The sequence below is a fragment of the Pieris rapae genome, chromosome 24, assembly GCF_905147795.1.
Source record: "Pieris rapae chromosome 24, ilPieRapa1.1, whole genome shotgun sequence".
NCBI lineage: Eukaryota > Metazoa > Arthropoda > Insecta > Lepidoptera > Pieridae > Pieris > Pieris rapae.
Genome location: NC_059532.1, coordinates 597,113 through 615,584, shown reverse-complemented (window position 1 = coordinate 615,584; position 18,472 = coordinate 597,113). Strand labels below are relative to the sequence as shown.

The 18,472-nt window shown below is 36.1% G+C and overlaps 1 protein-coding gene and 1 non-coding gene across 2 annotated transcripts in view; both read left to right on the top strand.

The window, feature by feature from the left end:
- LOC110996604 (1-phosphatidylinositol 4,5-bisphosphate phosphodiesterase epsilon-1-like) overlaps positions 1–16,104 on the top strand; it is a 114,910-nt gene extending 98,806 nt beyond the window's left edge. The window contains exons 23-43 of the mRNA XM_045633642.1: positions 2,010–2,140; positions 3,659–3,752; positions 4,500–4,595; positions 5,374–5,477; positions 5,886–6,028; positions 6,143–6,324; positions 7,161–7,283; positions 7,782–7,951; positions 9,058–9,249; positions 9,762–9,981; positions 10,562–10,686; positions 11,227–11,434; positions 11,728–11,936; positions 12,216–12,342; positions 12,863–12,939; positions 13,504–13,600; positions 13,958–14,090; positions 14,350–14,446; positions 14,784–14,880; positions 15,442–15,561; positions 16,007–16,104. Coding sequence (XP_045489598.1) covers positions 2,010–2,140; positions 3,659–3,752; positions 4,500–4,595; positions 5,374–5,477; positions 5,886–6,028; positions 6,143–6,324; positions 7,161–7,283; positions 7,782–7,951; positions 9,058–9,249; positions 9,762–9,981; positions 10,562–10,686; positions 11,227–11,434; positions 11,728–11,936; positions 12,216–12,342; positions 12,863–12,939; positions 13,504–13,600; positions 13,958–14,090; positions 14,350–14,446; positions 14,784–14,880; positions 15,442–15,552 — 2,736 coding nt within the window. The 3' untranslated portion in view covers positions 15,553–15,561; positions 16,007–16,104. The remainder of the gene's footprint in view (positions 1–2,009; positions 2,141–3,658; positions 3,753–4,499; positions 4,596–5,373; positions 5,478–5,885; positions 6,029–6,142; positions 6,325–7,160; positions 7,284–7,781; positions 7,952–9,057; positions 9,250–9,761; positions 9,982–10,561; positions 10,687–11,226; positions 11,435–11,727; positions 11,937–12,215; positions 12,343–12,862; positions 12,940–13,503; positions 13,601–13,957; positions 14,091–14,349; positions 14,447–14,783; positions 14,881–15,441; positions 15,562–16,006) is intronic.
- On the top strand, positions 587–705 carry LOC123690396. The gene has a single exon (XR_006751059.1). It is a non-coding gene; the product is annotated as a 5S ribosomal RNA (ribosomal RNA).
- Positions 16,105–18,472: the final 2,368 nt, after the last annotated feature.

The window sequence follows — 18,472 nt, the reverse complement described above, 5'->3', positions numbered from 1 at the left end:
AAAATATAGTACAGGCAAAGAAGGATCACTATCAAGGAAAAATAATTTTGAGATAATAACAAGATCCAAATATATAAGATAATAAAAGAGTAAATACTCTAAAAATCAATTTGTTTGTTATTTTTTTATTATAAATTAAAAAAATCTTTAAGAAAATTACTTCGAACAAAGATCAAAGTCACGAAACTATGATGCCTTTAACGAATAGTTTTGTTTCTCTTTTTGGGACTGTCTGACTGGGAATGACTTCCCACTTTGTCTCTTTACTCTGATTTTCTGACATCCATAGACAAATTATCTTTTCTTAAATAAGAGTGTGATCCGTTTTTCTTACATCCAAAATTTTTTGCAATGTTGACTAAGATTTTTTTTAATTTTCACAATAACAAAAAAATTGTGAAAGTTGGTAAAAAATGGTTTAAAAGGTTAAAAAAGTTACCACTGTATAAATATTTAGCAACAAAACGTTAATTTGACACCAATTAGTAATAGTAAATAACTGAACTTTGATATTATATTTAAACTGAAAGTTATAACGACACTTTTTGCTATAGGTGTTCTGTTTTATATTTTCGAATACACTGTTGCCAAAGTCCATACCACGTTGAATACACCGGTTCTCGTCCGATCACCGAAGTTAAGCAACGTCGGGCGAGGTCAGTACTTGGATGGGTGACCGCCTGGGAACACCTCGTGATGTTGGCTTTCTATATTATTCATTGGAATAAACAATATAAATTATATTTGGAATCACTTAACTAAATTAGTCTTTTTTTTTGTTTCGAGAGATTAAATGTACACCAGAATCCCTGTACATTGCAAATTAAATCATCAACTTAAAAAAATATTCATTTTAATAAATAAAATAAAAGTGTTTCAGGAAAATGTCATGAAATTCTGCGAATTCAAAACTTAATAAACTAATATCACAACAGCTTATAAAAGGAGATGAACCAGATGAGAATGAATGAAAACATCTGAACCACGAAATACTAATACAAATAATAAATCTTATCTTATATCTTTAAACGAGCAATTCTTGTATATATATGTCACCGTAAGATTGTAAACATCGTTATATTACAATCTATCCAGTAAGATTGTAAACTATCGATAGATTGTGAACCGTATCATTATGATTGCAATTTAACGCATTATTTTTCGCTTGATTGTAATCTATCGATGGGAAGCGGTCAAATTGTGAACCGGCGTAGGACGGAATGCAACTCGCGCTCTGATTGGTTGAACGGTATGTGCCCCCGCCACCCCGGCCACACATCATATTTGTTTGTTATTTCTATTTTTATAATTTGTACTTAAAGACATATTGATGATTTTTTTTTGAAATTTTTAATTAGAATTTGTGTTTGTAGAATAAATATTTCGTTACAATTTGTTTCTAACATATGTCAGGATTTCTACTTTCCTATTAAATAATAAATTTATTTTATTTAAGTGACACGTCTATTTCATTTCTAAATGAAATGAGACCGACCAATCAGGAAGAACTTGCAGACAGTTGACAATTTGACGCGGGACAGATTGTAATTTAACGGTTTCACTTCGGTAGATTACAATATAGCGAATAATGATGCGTTAAATTGCAATCATAATGATACGGTTTACAATCTATCGATAGTTTACAATCTTACTAGATAGATTGTAATATAACGATGTTTACAATCTTACGGTGACATATATATATAATTGGAATCTCGGAATCTGCTCCAACGATTTTCATGAAATTTAGTATACGGGGGGTTTCGGGGGGGATAATTCGATGTAGCTAGGAATCATTTCTAGAAAATGTCGTTTTATTCGTGTTTTATAAACTTAAAGATAGAATTGCTCCTTTAAAGATAAGAGAGAGAGAGAGATAAGAGAGTAATCTATAGTAACTTTGTTCCATCCGGGTGTCACATGAAATTTTTAAGTTTATTATTAACGAAAAGAAACCAATTACTATAGTGACTGTACTAAAAGCTTAAAGTTAAAAAATATATTTCCAGGTGTTACTAACAGGCTGCAGGTGCGTAGAGTTGGACTGCTGGGATGGTGATGATGGAAATCCTGTGATATACCACGGCCATACATTCACCACCAAAATACCATTTCGACGGGTTGTCGAAACTATTGCCAGGTGATGATTGGTTTTGATGTGAAACTTCTTTAAGGTTAAAATTTTTACACAACGTCACGAAGATGTGCAGCGTTTTTGTCGAATAAAAGGGAGAGAGCGGCTGAGAACGATTGAGAGAGTGAGAAAGGGAGATAAAAAATAAAAATACACGCACGTTGATGTATTCATTTAGTACTTAGTTACATAAATATTAGAACTTTAGATAGCATCTTTTGCAGTAAACGCAGAGTTTGTTAACATTGTGATTAAACTATAAGTAAAAATACATGGAGTGATCATAAAGCGTACCAATTCTTAAAAGGCCGGCAACGCACTCGCGAGCCCTCTGGCATCGAGAGTGTCCATGGGCGGTGGTATCACTTAACATCAGGTGAGCCTCCTGCCCGTTTGCCCCCTGCTCTATAAGAAAAAAACTATTTATAAAGATTCCACTGTAGACACAGAACCGAACTATTTTATCTTATACGGTACTGGGTCTGCTAATTTGAGCAAAGAAGCTATTAGGCCATACTTTCAAACAATTCAAGTCATTTTCGATCCCCTATAACTCCGTCTATGAAATCGGAAACCCGCTTTTTCAAGTCATGTTCTGGATAGCATAATTATTTATGCACAAAGAATTTAGCTGATTTCGTTATTTTAGGATCGTTTTTTTCAAATTGAGCCCTATTTTTACTTTTCTTTGCCCTTTATTTGAGGACTGGCAGTAAATGTAAAATTAGATTCATTTAATATTTCTTTTTTTGACGTTCATAAGTGTACATTATGTTACCTATATGAATAAATTATTTTTTACTTTGACTTTATGGCCTACGCAACTATTAACCTTGAGTTGGTGCATTTGATATGAAGAAAATATTTTGGCTTGGCTGAAAGATTGATAATTGAAGAAAGTAGAACATCAGAGCCCCACGCTTCGTTGGCGTTAAATCGGTTTAGAAGTAATATTATATAAATAAATTTAGCCTTTATTAACAATCTTGTAAGTTACATTTTATCTTATTTCTACTTTAATTTTGCTTTAATGTTTATCTTGCTTTTCAGCATAGGCCTCCCCAAGTGTTCTCCACAAAGATCTCTTGCTTTCCTCATCCATGTGGGTCCTGCCTTTTTAATATCATCTTCCCATCTACGATGTTGTCTACCTTTACTTCTCGTTTTATGTCTAGGGCAACATTCCATAACTTCTTTGGTCCATTTTTCCGTATTACTTCTTATCAAATGCCCAGCTCATTTAGAATTACATTTTTTATTATTTTCTCTAGATTAAGGTTCTATAGATAAATATAAATATATTTTGTTTTTTATATAACTTCTGGTTATGCACTTCTTGCACTCATCATTTTTTTTATTTATTGTTTTCTTTTCTTACTAGGGTTGCCTGGAAGAGATCGCTTGTTAGCGATAAGGTCGCCCGTTGCATCCCTTGTAATTTATATATATTGTGTTATTTGTGTTTCTTTCTAGCAACGAAGTGTGAATAAATAAAATAAAATAAATAAATAAATGTAATTTCAGAAGTGCCTTCGTAACGTCTCCATATCCCTTGATCTTAAGTATTGAGAATCACTGCAGCCTGCTGCAGCAGCAGGTGATGGCGAGCACATTTGAGGTCAGTTGTTACGAACATCGCATCGCAGATGAGGACAGGCATTGTCTTCCACGTCATGTTTAAAGTGTGCCATACATTGTTATCTACACTAATATTATAAAGAGGAAAACTTTGTTTGTTTGATTGTAATGAATAGGCTCATAAACTACTGGACCGATTTTAATTCTTACACCATTCGAAAGCTACATTATCCACGAGTCATATAGGCTACATTTAATGTTGAACAAAAATAGGGTTCCGTAAGATATTAGGGTTTTTCGGATACAAGGTGTAAAAAATCAACCAAAAAAGATACTTATTTTGCGTACCCTGCCTAACTATTAAAGATAGAACCATAAAATGTTCTAAGTAATTGTAGATCTTATAAATATCTACAAAAAAGTCCGCGACACCTTATACCTATCCATGTCGAGTGAGGCACAATAACCATAAATGAGATACATGGCAAAACGACGTTTGCCAGTTCAGCTAGTGTCTAATAAAGTTTTTGACGTAACAACGTCTAAAAAACCGATGAACGCCGGCTGCACTCACAAAAAGCACGACGCATTGTCCCATTACGCTCATTGAATCAGGTTCTTGTGTTTGCTTGGTAGGACGAGCCGCATGTTTCTATGTGTGCGTTATGTGCACGCGTCTTGTCCGTACTGTGACGTTGTTTACGCCAACGCGAGTCTGCCGCGTTATAGATGTTATTTTATGTAATTTTTTCTAGGATAAAAGTTTACTAATTCCGTTTTCATCCAGGCAGTGTTTGGAGAGCAATTGGTAACTTCTTTCCTGTTTGATGTTGATTACACGGACGAGCCACGACTGCCTAGCCCAGAGCAACTCAAATATAAGGTAAAAAAATAAAAACTTATATGCAATCGATTAATGTAATGAAAACAATTATTTTAATTTAATTATAAATGTGACGAATACTTAAATGATCCTAATCCTTGGGATTCATTTGCTCCAGTTCAAACAATTTGTATTAAAAACTTGGCGATTGAAAAGAGTGGCGGAAAGTTTCTTGCCAGTTCGTCTTACCCGCTCTACGCCCTTGACTTGCGAACTGGTTGTAAATGTAAATTTACGATTAATTTAATTTGTTTTTCTTGACGTTCATAAGTGTAAAAGGTTACCTATATGAATAAAGATATTTTGATTTGATTTGATTTATTTATTTATTGTATACTAGCTGACCTGGCAAACGTCGTCTTGCCAAACTACTACCTTTAACTCAGCGCCATCTGTTAGAATTGTATCAAATAATAAACAAATGTTAATGTTATCGTAATTTTAGTAAGGATGCCTATTTTTTTGAAAATGAAATATAGCCTATGTCACTCAGGAATGATGTAGCTTTCCAACAGTGAAAGAATTTTTCAAATCTGCCAAGTAGTTTCGGAGCCTATTCAATTCATACAAACAAACAAACAAAAAATCAAACCTTTCCTCTTTATAATATTAGTATAGAAAATAATCTTAAATAGTAGAAGTTTGTATGGCGGAAACATAAACTGGACACAGTTTTTCTGTCCACAAGGACGTCGAAAATATTTAGTTAATTATACATTATATTAATAATAATAATTATATCATAATTTGATTTGATAACTAGAAATTAATTTTCAAGGTGCTGATAAAAAACAAGAAACTATTTCCAATTGAGTCCAGTCCTACCATTGGCTTGACAGGGGCGACTTCAGTGCATGGGGGAGCACTATCTTCTACCTACAGGTATGCTATAAGATATTTTTATGACATCTGTGGCGTAGCTTTCTTGGAACCCGGCGCGGAAGTTGGTGGTGTCATGTCACCCCATCGAAAGTAAAAAGCAATAAATTTTAAATGATAAAGGACATTTTTTTTATAGAACAGGCAGGAGGCTCACCTGATGTTAAGTGATACCGCCGCCCATGGACACTCTCGATGCTAGAGGGCTCGCGAGTGCGTTGCCTTTTAAGAATTTGTACATAGTGGTGGTACGCGGCAGAAATTCTCTTTAAAGCTCAGTTGTAGAACGACGGCTACCTTAATTATAATACTTAATTTAGTCCATGGTGATATCACTTGATGAAGCCTAAGCGAGAGAGAAGAATGAGCCTCCTGCTGCTGCCCCGTGTTCAATGATGTTTTTGTTTTTAGGGCAAATGGTCTCCGCCACACCAGTTCATCCCTCCCAGACGCTAGCAACCGAAGCAGTTCCATCATGTCAAACCAGTCAGCTGCCTCGTCACTCACAGAGTATCTGTCTGATGATGATTACGATGAAGATGATGATTTTGAAGGTGCATTTTTAAAACCAATATTATTGTTGTGTATCTATATTAGGGCAAATTATCGCTATCAAATAAATTCAATTTTGGTCCTTCGAGCCGAAATTAATGTTTGAAACTTTTCAGAAAAAGAATTAAACAAAATCCTAAATTCAATGGAGGAAAAGACTGGACGCTCTCTGTCACTGTACCAGAGTTTTCGTAGGAGTGAGGGTGATGGCGACACATCTGGAAGTATGAAGCACTCGGCCAGGAAGAGGAGTAATCAAATCGCAAGAGAACTTAGCGATATGGTCACATATGTACAGGTATAGTTGTTTACAACATTTTCCTATATTTTTAATATATTATATTATTATATATATTAAGATATAAATCTCTTGTCACGATGTTAGTCCGCGATGGACTGCTAAACGACTTAACCGATTTTAAATTAAATTGGCACACCGTGAGCAGTCCAACTTAAGAGATAGGATAGTTTTGTTGTTAAATTATAACCACAATTTTATTTTATTGCAAATATTTGTCTATTATTTGATACAATTCTAACAGATGGCGCTGTTTTAAAAGTATAAAGTTTCACATAAGCTATCTACCTTTCACATAAGTTCTCCTACCGTTTCCCTCGAATAGTTGACTACTATGTAATATAACAAAACCATAGCCACAGCAACGCTTAGCCGAGTCTGCTAGTATATTATATGCTCTAAGATGGGGCCATCGTCTGATGACTTCAGACGACTTCGACTTTGACTTGATGATGTGAAGAAGACTTCGCCCCCATCGCTCTTTTCGTCTGTCCTTTTTTCTTTGCTTTTGGCCAGTCCAACCGTGTACCTTTTCCAACCATCTGTCATCTGTGTAACGGGCCTGCCCATCTCCATTTCAGTTGTCAAAATTATACACCTTATTAAAGACTAAAATTGGTGGAGGAAAATAATTCCCTTAAAACAGTTTTAGAAATCTTTTCACATATGCTCTGTTTCCACCTCCAGCTAACCTTCTCCATCGGTCATCCTCCCTTCTTTAGCCGTCCTCTTCTGTGTACAGGATTTTTCTTCCTAGTCTTCATTACTCAACTGCCAGTCATGTGTGATATGCAGTCTGATTCGTCAGCCAGATTTTACCTTAATTTTTGTTTCAGGCAATTAAATTCCGTGGACTCAGTCCCCTATCACCACGTAGTTCTGTGAAACAACCGAACACTGTGAAGGACAATACAGCGCCTTGCAGCAGCTTTGAATCTTCAGAAAGTAGTGATAGCACGGTTAGTTTTAAACCAAACTTAATATAAAATATTTCAGCAAAACGTTTTTGCCTCCACGAACTTCTTTTCGCTCTTATATACCTCTTCCCTAGCCAAACATGAAGAATTTAGCTACCCCGTTTAATCTGTTTACTTTTCCAGAATAAAATCTGGTTTTAAGTTTCCCTCTTAATAAAAGAATAAACACTGAAATTGGGCAAGTTGTCTTCGAGTTTTCCAATTCAAAATATCGTCAGGAAATCGCCTTAGACCCAAAAAGCCAGGCACAGAAGGCTGATCACCTACTTAAGAACAAAATCGTTAATAATTCGTTAACTTAGGATTATAGTGCCACTCTTTAAAGTAGGCTCAAAATAAATTGCGTTTCGTATAATATAATTTTACTATCTACCGACTAATAATGAAGTAATGTAAGTAGTATAAAAAATAAATTTTAGTTAACGTTTTATTGACGTCATTATGTCTTATAATTCGACGAAACCTTCATATCACTTCCAGCAACACCTTAGTGGGCATAAAGGTCGCTGCCTCAACGCGCCTGCGATACATCATCCATGCTACAGGTGTTCGTCAGTTAATGAGGCGATTGCGAAGAAGATTTGCAGAAAACATCCTTTGGCCATCATCGCTCATACTGAGAGTCAGTTGGTTAGGACTTATCCCGCGGGGTAAGTCAAATAAGTATTTGGAAAGGGGGAAGAAGTGTCTTTCAAAAAAAGAGCGTACCAGTTCTTAAAAGGCCGGCAACGCATCCGAACAAAAATATCATCAAAATAGGTCCAGCCGTTTAGGAGTTTAATTACAAACACGCGTATTGAATTAAATTATTTCGTCGTTTTGTCAGGTTGTGTTTACGCTGTGATAAAAAGAGACTTTAGTAAAGAAAATGTGCTATATTCGAAACAGAGCCAATTTAATATGAAAAAGAAATGCAGATTATAATTTCTACAAGTAATTCATTTCTATAAGAAGACGAAAGATAACAAATGTTTAATGAATAAATTTTTAAAACAGAATACGCGATGTCTAAAAGCCCTAAAAGTATTAAAAAACAATAATTTTTTATATTGTATTAAAATGAAATTATGATGAATTATAATATATTAAATTATATATTACTATATATATAAAATATATTATATATTAAATTTATATATTACTAGCTGACCTGGCAAAAGTCGTTTTGTATATCATTTATTACTTAGAACATTTTATGGTTTTTTCTTTAATAGTTTTGGCAGGGTACGCAAAAGAAGTAACTTTTTTGGTTGATTTTTTACACCTTGTGTCCGAAAAACCCTAATATCTTACGGAACCCTATTTTTGTTCAAAATTAAATATAGCCTATGTTACTCGTGGATAATGTAGCTTTCGAATGGTGAAAGAATTTTTAAAATCGGTCCAGTAGTTTATGAGCCTATTCATTACAATGAAACAAACAAAGTTTTTCTCTTTATAATATTAGTGTAGATAATGAAATAATTTTAATAATAATAATTATGACTATGGGTCATTATTTCTATCGACCATTAAATAATCGAATAGTCGTTAAATTTTTAGATCTAGCAACATTGACAAATTTAATAAAACATTCGTAATAACAATTATGAACTATAATAACTTTGATGTTAAATTATAATGAAAATTGCAGCCGATACCAGCGGCATTGCTCCGAGATATATATAAAGAACTAATACTTAACATATAGCAAAATAGGTATTTAATACTATTATGATATACAGATTACATAATACATTTTTACTCCATTTTTCAGCCTAAGAATAGATTCGTCAAACTTCGATCCAGTGCTATTCTGGTCGTGTGGCGTACAGCTTGTGGCACTCAACTATCAGACGGAGGACGCCGCGATGGCGGTAAACGCCGCCATGTTTGAAAGCAACGGTTGCCATGGTTACGTAAGAAAACCGCGCGTAATGTGGGATCCCAGCCATATTGCGTATAGAAGGTATGCTTTTTTTATTACTTGCCAGTTTCAAAGAAGGTTTTTATACAGTCGTACTCTGTGGTGTGTTAAAGCCATTTCTTCTATATTTATATAAAATCCAAATTTGTATTTAACTCTTTGGTTTATTAGTTAAATTTCTACTGTGGTAGCACCAAACACACCTGTAGGCTAGCGAGTGCGTTGCCGCCCTTTTAAAAATGGTTACTTATAGAACAGGGTGAACCGGGCGGGTTCTCACCTGATGTTACGTAATACCGTTAATAGACTCTCATACTGCCAGGGGGCGTTTCCGGCCTTTAACGGCACCTTCTCTCCATTTTCGACACTTTCAATGTCAAAAGGCTCGCAAGTGCGTTGCCGGCTCTTTATGAATTGGTACTTTTCTTAAAGGATCCTACATGGTACGGATTTTTTAAACAGGAAGCTAGGAACCACATAGTGTGGCGTGTGTTCGTTTCCGGCCTTTAACTGCACCTTCTCTCCATTTCCGACTAATTTCTCTCGGACTTTAGGTTTAACCCAATGGACAAGGAGTTTGATGGTATACACGCTGCCCATCTCACTTTGGGCGTTATATCTGGCCAGTACGTGGCGGAGAACGTCTACTCCTTCTACAATGCCTATGTGGAAGTGGAGATGCTGGGCGTGCCCGCTGATTGTAAGAAGATTAAGACGAAGGTCGCGAGGAAGAATGCCCTGAACCCAATATGGAACGAGACATTTACGTTTAAGGTCAGTTTTCTTCAGTTAGCTTTGTCAGCATCGTGTTATTGAGATTTGATTTATGAGGGGTAAATTGATTTTAAGGGGAGCAAGTTGAGCGTCAAGGGAGCAAGTTGGGCGTCAAGGGGGCAATTTGATTGTCGATGGGTTTAATTATTATGGAGTAATTTGATTGTTGGGGATGGACGGGCGAAAATGAACTCGACGTTAATATGTTTAAAAGCCTATAATTTAAATTAAGACAATAAAGATATTAAAAATTATGTGAGATTCCTATGTAGGGGCAACATAATATTAGAAAGCCTAACGTGGGGCATTGCACAAAAAGCGTTATGGACCAATTAATGATCATTTATTTTTCAATAAATTCCGTAAAAATATAGATTATACGAACCGACGAGGACGTGACTGTCCTCTGTCGTCTGTCATGTAAATGTCTAAATGACAGTTAACACTCGGACGCCATCTTGCCTCAAGCGTTTCGGCGGGTTTTTGAAATAATTATTTAATTTCAGTAATAATATATGATGGCTTTTAAACACGTTTTATTTTAATTTTTATTCCTATTTTAGTTTTTTCTTTATTACAGGTGAATTTTCCCGAACTCGCCCTAATAAGATTCGAGGTGTATGACGCGGACACGAACTATATGTTGTCGCAGCGCGTCATTCCTCTGCTATGTTTGCGGCCGGGGTACAGGCACGTAAGACTGCGGTGAGGCACTTTAAAATTATTTTATTAAATCCAGTGGTGCTACAGCGGCAATACAATACATTTTTTTTATTATTAGTCCAAGAAGTTTTTTTTTAATTGGGCCACAAACTGGCTTGAACGTGCCAATCCTGAGGCAGAAGCTTCGAAACACGGCTGTGCACCAATCTTACCCATTTACCATTTGCAAGAAGGAAAACAACGCGAGGAAACCTTTAACCCACAAGGTCCAGGTACAGATGGCTGATCATCTATTCATGATCACGAAACTTACCGAAATCGGTGATCTAGTCCTTAGTAGCTACTGGATTCTTTACGTATTTTTTGAACACTCACTTCTGCGGTGGACCCAAAACGTCAGGCACAGAAGACAGACCAAAAAGTCACGCACAGACCTGAGTACAGAAATCATCAAGAATATGGACTGGGTCGTAGGCCAAGGAGTTCTGTGTTATTTCTGATAAAAATTGTATATTAGTAAGGACCCAATAACATCACCAATTTGCATAATCAAACAGATACAGAAATTTTCTTCATTAACAGGTCGCCAACCAACCAGCCACTGAACATGGCGTCTCTGTTGATCTTTTCGCGATGCGCTGAAGAGTTAGCGGGGGAATCGTCTCGGACGGATATGGAACCGACGTCACCCACTCAAAGGAGGAAAATCCACTTTGTGGTGGTGCACGCGGTGCTGATGAGCGAGCCCTACTCCATCTTGAAGGTCACACATGATACGACGACAAATGAGGTAAAGTAATGTAAAAATTCTGCTGTTTACTTAATCTAGTCCATCCACCTTCTAAATTGTCTTCCTTTTTGCGTTCATTGTACCTTGGGCACCAGATTGTACATTATTTTGTTCATGCTCTACTTTTCGGCATCTTTTGCCATGTGCCCACTTCCACTTGAATTTTTGGTAGTTTCATTGTACCTTAGTTATCCTTCTTAATCATGTATTCTTTATTTTATATTTTCTCCTCTTTCCCATCGATCTTTACACACCAGTACCTTTATAAGCTTGTAATAAATTAAATCTTTTAGGCAATAGCCCAGTGCCTCACAAAAGCCGGAATCTGTCGTTCAGCACGCGCCAACTATGTATTAGTGGAAGAGGTCCCTTCAAGGACTCCTACTCAGAGGGTGCTGGGCCCTAACGAGAGGGTCTTAAAGGCCTCCAAACCTGGAAGTCGATTGGTGCTGAAGAGGATCGGAGACGACCCAAGCAGCAGGGCCTGGTTGACGAGTATTAGGTATTTAAAGACAAATTTACTTTGTCTATTTTTAAATAGAACAACGCAATGGGCAGGAGACTCATCCGGTGTAAAGTGCCGCCCATGGATACTGTAAATGTTAGAAGTTGGCGTTGTGTTGGTGGGCGGCCGCATGGTCTTTTGTTCTGCCGTGGTCTCCATTCAAGGGTCCTTCGCGTTTCTCTGTTTTCGTTTAATCACCAATTTACCTACTAGATTCACAAAACATGAAACAGATACAGAAATCTAAGGGCCTAAAAACGTTATTTATGTTTCCAGGTCAGCATCAAGCAAGCCCCAATCACTTCCGTCTGATGAAGAGTCTCAGGAAGACAGTCGGAAATCGGACAATTTCTTAGTCTGCGTACATAATGTCTGTCATGAGATACCGTATGCTATACTAAAAGTACGTAACTCTATTCAGTGCCCTCTATTAAATGTTATCGTAGATTATTGCGTACGCTTCATACGTATATTTTTACTATATTTATGGTTAGGCGTCTTTACTCCTGCAAGTCCGATGTTCTTATTAATAAAGACTGTACAATGATCGTGCTATGAACGTGTCAATCCCAGAAATGAACACCGCTAGAACATTTTTACATTTTGATGAACACAATGTTACATTTTGATGATGATTTATATTTATGGTATGGTATCAGGCAAAAATTCTCAATGCTCCACGACACGGTTTTGGTACGACACGGTCCTGGTTGGGCACGGTCGTAGTACATCAGTCATATTAAGACACGTTCATATTACGACTTTGTCATATTACGACATGTTCATATTACGACAGGTTCATATTACGACACGATCATGTTACGACACGATCCTGATATGGCGTAATAATATTTTATCTAGCTAACCATATGGGTTGTTTTAACTTCATTTTAAGTTTAACTTTTCAAGTTTAACTTTGACAGGTTCCGCTGACAGCATCAGCGTCGTATGTCATTTATCAAGCGCTTACTAAAGCAAGGTGTACGGACGATCCTAAGAGGTAAATAGTGCTACTGTAATCTGATCTTTAGATTTAATGTCGTTTTTGTGATCGCGTTGGCTTCATTTAAAGACGATTTCACGACTTTAATTTTTTTTTTACTTCTTTAAATGTCATTTAAAACTTCCAGCCTTCGAACTGTCAGTCGCTTTTTTGTATTGTATATGTTTTTTCTACGCTCTGTATCATTACGACTTACAGATATTTTTTATGTGTTAAATAAATTACAAATTATTTATAAAACATGTGTTACTAAAGAATCACACAAACTAAAAATAATATTGAAAAGAAGAAAAATAATAAAAAAAATTGGAAAGAAAAATGAAGGATTAAAGCACAGTTTAATAGTGTGTGTGTTGTGCTGTGTGCCTCAGATGCACAAAAAGAAAAATAATGTCATAATAATAATAGAAAAAATAATAATAATAGTAATATTTAACAGTGTAGGTAAAGAAGTCTTCAAAGATTTGTGAATTTATTAAAGAATTTCTCAAATAAAATTGTCTCCATTTAGAAATTTATAATTCTTTTGTCATCAGCATTATTTAAAAATTCAAATTTCAGATTCGTATTAGTAGAGGAGTTGGAATGGGGGGGCCGAGCTAATTCCGGTCCGCAGCACAGAGCATTAGCTGATGATGAAGTGGTATACACAGCACAGGTAATACATTTAAAAATTAAATGTTTTAATCTTTTAATGAACTTAATAATTGCTAACAGATGTCGCTGTGTCAAGTTATATGGTGCTGCAAAAAAGTATTACTTGACTAATTCGACTTAGGATTCTTCAAAAGAGTACTAATGCTAAAAAGTCTAACGCGAGCGCTCTGGCATTCATATTCACTTTAATAAAAATGGCACACAAAACCAATATAGAAACGAAAAATACTATATATTGCCTGACACGCCTCTAACGCTACATTTTATTGGACGTGTTTGTTAAGAGAACTTGTACGTCGTTCTCTTTTCTTGTGATTCTTTTTTGTTTTCTCGTTGAAATGAAAGCGTAAAATTTCAGGCGAATTGGAAAACCTTGGGCAGATTTGTCCTACAAGAAAAAGGCTGTTCTGTGCCCATGCAGATACCAAGGCATAGAGCCTGCATAGCGAGGATCCAACGGGGTCTCAGTATGACAAGGGGGGCTATAACAGGTAACACTATCAACCAAATTTGATATGGTCACGTGATTTGTTTAGGATGACGTAACATGCTTGTAGCTGTGTATGTATGTCCATGGTCTACTTAACATGAAGTGGGCCTCCTGCCCGTTTGCCCCATGTTCTATAAGTAACAATTCTTAAAAAGCCGGCAACGCACTCGCGAGCCCTCTGGCATTCAGTGTCCATGGGTATCACTTAACATTAGATGAGCTGTTAAATAAAAATAAGTCATATTCAAATATCGTTTCAGGTACAACCGGATTTCCGCTAGTAAGCAGTATGACGTCACACGATACCATAGAGAAAACCCCAGTACAGACTGCATACAGCGATCCCACACATTGCAGGTAAAGACAATTAATAATTTAAATTAAAAAAAATATATACTCTTAAGACATTATTACGAGAAATTAATATATTAAAAAGTTTATTCATAAAGATATATATGTAATATGTTATAAATAAAACAGCGCTACAACCTTTTTAGGTCTAGACCTCAGTTCTGTATCTGTTTCATCATTTGTCAATCTAATAGGCATGTAAGTAATCAGCCTGTGCCTGACACACGCCGTCGACTTTATACCTTCGTACCTACTGGCAAGAACTTCGTCTAAAGATATATCTGATGATGTATAGCATATTTCTATGTAAACTCTGATTTTCTTAAAAGCAGTCTTATTTCAGACGAGTATCAAATGCTCTGGCGAAAGGATTGGGTCGGTCTAAAGGCCATTCGGATAGAGACATTCGATTTTTACAAAGGAGATCTGGTTCCAGAGATGTAAGTCTTTTTCATTTTTAAATAGCGTTTATTACTCTGTGAACAGAAAACCTAAATTGAATTTGGAATATTTTTGGTACACCAAAGAGGTTTTATGACTATTGTATTTCAATACTGGTTGATAAGACAACTTGAATGTAAAAGTAAAAACGTTTAAACGCGATCGTTCTTTTGTTTATTCAAACTCGGATTTAGTTATTTAAATTTGGAATATTGTTAGTAAATCACTAAAGAGGTTGGTTACGAAAATTGTATTTCAATACTGTCTGAACAAAAGACAAAAAAGTAAAAACGCGCTAAATTTTACTTAAATTATTTCTTTAATTAAAATAAATTATATTATAAATAATTCAAGTAAATAATAATTAATGCCGTGGATTGGCGGATCCATAAAGCTACTACAGAAGAACATGGATCTGGTCTGTTGCCTTCTTAATTGCCCTTATTTGTATGTTTGAGACCATTAATAAAATATACGATCAGCCATGACAAAATTGGATATTCCCGATTCTATCACCTTAGCCTCATTATGCAGTCAAGATACCTTTTTTTTTTAAATAGGCCCAGTCGGAAGGTGAAACCAGTGCTTCCCTGGGAACGGAGGCTTTTGCGGCGCAAATGGCTCGATTCAAGAGAGTATCCTTACGGAAGTTGCGCGCTTGGAGATCCTGAGTGTGGCAGGTGAGGACATTTTTGCTAAACAGGAGTATTTCGTAGCTACACTCGATAGCTTTGAAATCATCCCACCACTGGGAATCTCTGATCCTAGCAAGGCTCCGTCTGTTACTTTTGGTCTCTTGATGCAGGCATCCCGTAAGAGCGTACAAATTCTTAAAAGGCCGTAAACGCACTCGCGAGCCCTCTAGCATCGAGTGTCCATGGGCGGCGGTATCACTTAACATCAGGTGCCCTGCCCGTTTGCCCCCTGTTTTATAAAAAAAACATTTATATTCACTACATATGTGTTAGGGTTTTTAAGTTTTTACGTCACACGCTCTCATATATTTATTTCTAGTGCAGCTTGCACACATACACTATATTATATACTATACGTATACAGACACTCTTGACATTGGCTGGCAATTCTGGGAAGTAATATCTTGGTAAATTAATATAAAACTTTCAGGTCTTTCGCCGACTTGGTACGAGTCTGGCGCATCATCGTGCATCTCTATCATCGGACCTGGGATCTCTTTGGGACTTCTTCAGGATAGATAAAGAAAGACGTCGCTCCACTCAAACATACGAACCCATCGAATCCAGGTCTCCTGTAAAACTTGCCAGAGACCTCTTACAAGTTGTCCAAGAAACCGTTTTCAGCAAGAAATTTGAGGAGAAACGGTGTCCATTAGTCAAGGAAGAGTCCGATTTAAGTTCTGATGAAGAAGAAGGAACGGACAGGGTAGCAAATTTAATAGATTTTTTCTTCACAATCGTCAAAAGCCAAAAGGATGATAGAAAAGGCAGTTGCTTTAAATCAGAAGCGAGTAAAGAAGAGATATATATACCAGCTAAAGTTAACACAGAGTTGGAACAAAAGATGGAAACTTTGATTGAATTTCTTGCATCTACAGGTGTTGAGGAAAACAATGATAAAAAAATCACACTTATGGAGTTCCTATTCGGACCAGACGATAAATGGGAGAAGCCCAAAATCGAAATCAACATGAAAGGGATGAGCTTATCCGAATCGGATATAAACGTTAAAAATCTTTCATATATAGACGAAACACCGGTTGAAGAAAATGAAACATTGGTAGAAATGCTTCTAAAATACATGGAACACTATGGCAAAGAGAAATCACTAACGCCATCTTTATCGGAAAAATCAAAATCAGATATGACTATATCGAAATACGAATTTAGTGATATGAGTAAGACCAAATCGGATTCAACCCTACTCACCCAAGACACAGTGATAGAAAGAGACAGATCAAGAAGAATATCTGAAACAGTGGTTGATATGAGTAATATTAAATCTGATTTGGAAGACATTTTCGAAGAGGCCATCCTCCGGGTTTGCGAACTCCAAATGATGGAAGACGATACTATGAGCGAACAAGAAGATGTAGACAACTACAACGCTTACACAAAACCACCACAGTACAGTTTACCGTACAGCATAGAACTATCAGACATCTTGGAAGAAGACGAAACGTCTGCATTGGATAGAATATCCCTACAGGCGAAAGAATGCGCTGCGGAACTTATGAAATTCATTGAAGATAAACTCCAAAAACACTTCGAAGACAGTTCTGGCCCGTCGACTGAAGAGTTCAGTCGTGAATTTGAGCTAAGTCCGAGCCAGAAGTCGCAGAGTCTGGTCGATCTGAGGAACATACCGGATCTACCGCCAAGTCTGATAATAAAGCCGAAAGTGATTCGAGTCGATAAATCGACGTCCACGAGCGAGGATTCGATTGATAGAAAGACCGATTCGTCATCTATGACTGAAGACAAAAGCGAACGAACCGAAAGGGTTTTAGATAAATTGGAGTCGTTACATAGATTCTTTTCTAGATCTCGCTTAGAAATAATTGACGAAAGTCTAGAAGATGATAGAAGAAGCCCAAAAGGGAGGAAACTTCATGCAAGTCTAGACGATGTGGAAGACTTGGCTGAAGATAATGATAGGAAAAGTCCCAAGGGGAAGAAATTCCAAGCCAGTCTAGACGATGTGGAAGACTTGACGGAAGATAATGATGAGAAATGTCCAAAGGGGAAGAGACTACAAGCCAGTCAAGACGATGTGGAAGACTTGGCAGAAGATAACGTTAGAATTGCTGATGTAGATAAAATTTAAGCATATCTTGTACAAAATATATAAATTTCTTCCACATCGTGCCAAGAATTGACTGGAATTTAGCGCCAACGACTCCCAAATGTCAAAAATAATGTTTTTGACCTACTTCAATATAAATATATCACTTTTTAATTTAATATCCCTGGGGTATCAATAAAAATTGTGCTGTGCAAATTCTAAAAATATATTAAGAAATAGCAAAGATATATCAAAATATATATATTTACTGTAAATAAATGAGATTTATATTATTGGGACATTTAAATAGTAAGACTTTAGCGCCATCTACCTTTGGAAAGATGAACTTGCAAATTTTTATTTTTTGTCGAACCATAAATATTTTTGTTGTAATTAAATTTTATACATTTAACGGTTTCAATAGTAGTGAAAAGTATATTTAAAATAATGTTAGTTGTATTTATAGATATCATAAATTTTATACTAATAAAATACTATTTTGACTTATTTGTTTAACATATTTAAGTACTTTCTATAAATACGAAGCGTATTTGCTTACAAAATTTGCGTACAAAAAATACGACTAGTATGATATTAAAACCTAACTAAGTGTTTCCGTAATAAATTGATAGAATTTTTACTCAGTTATTATGCGCGCCATCTGTGGATTTAATTGTAAACCTTGCTAAAGAAAAAGTTTTACAAATACCGGCAACGCACTCGCGAGCCCTCTGGCATTGAGAGTGTCCATGGGCGGCGGTATCACTTAAGATCAGATGAGCCTCCTAACCGTTTGCCCTTTGTTAAAAAAAAATACACAAATAAGTCAAA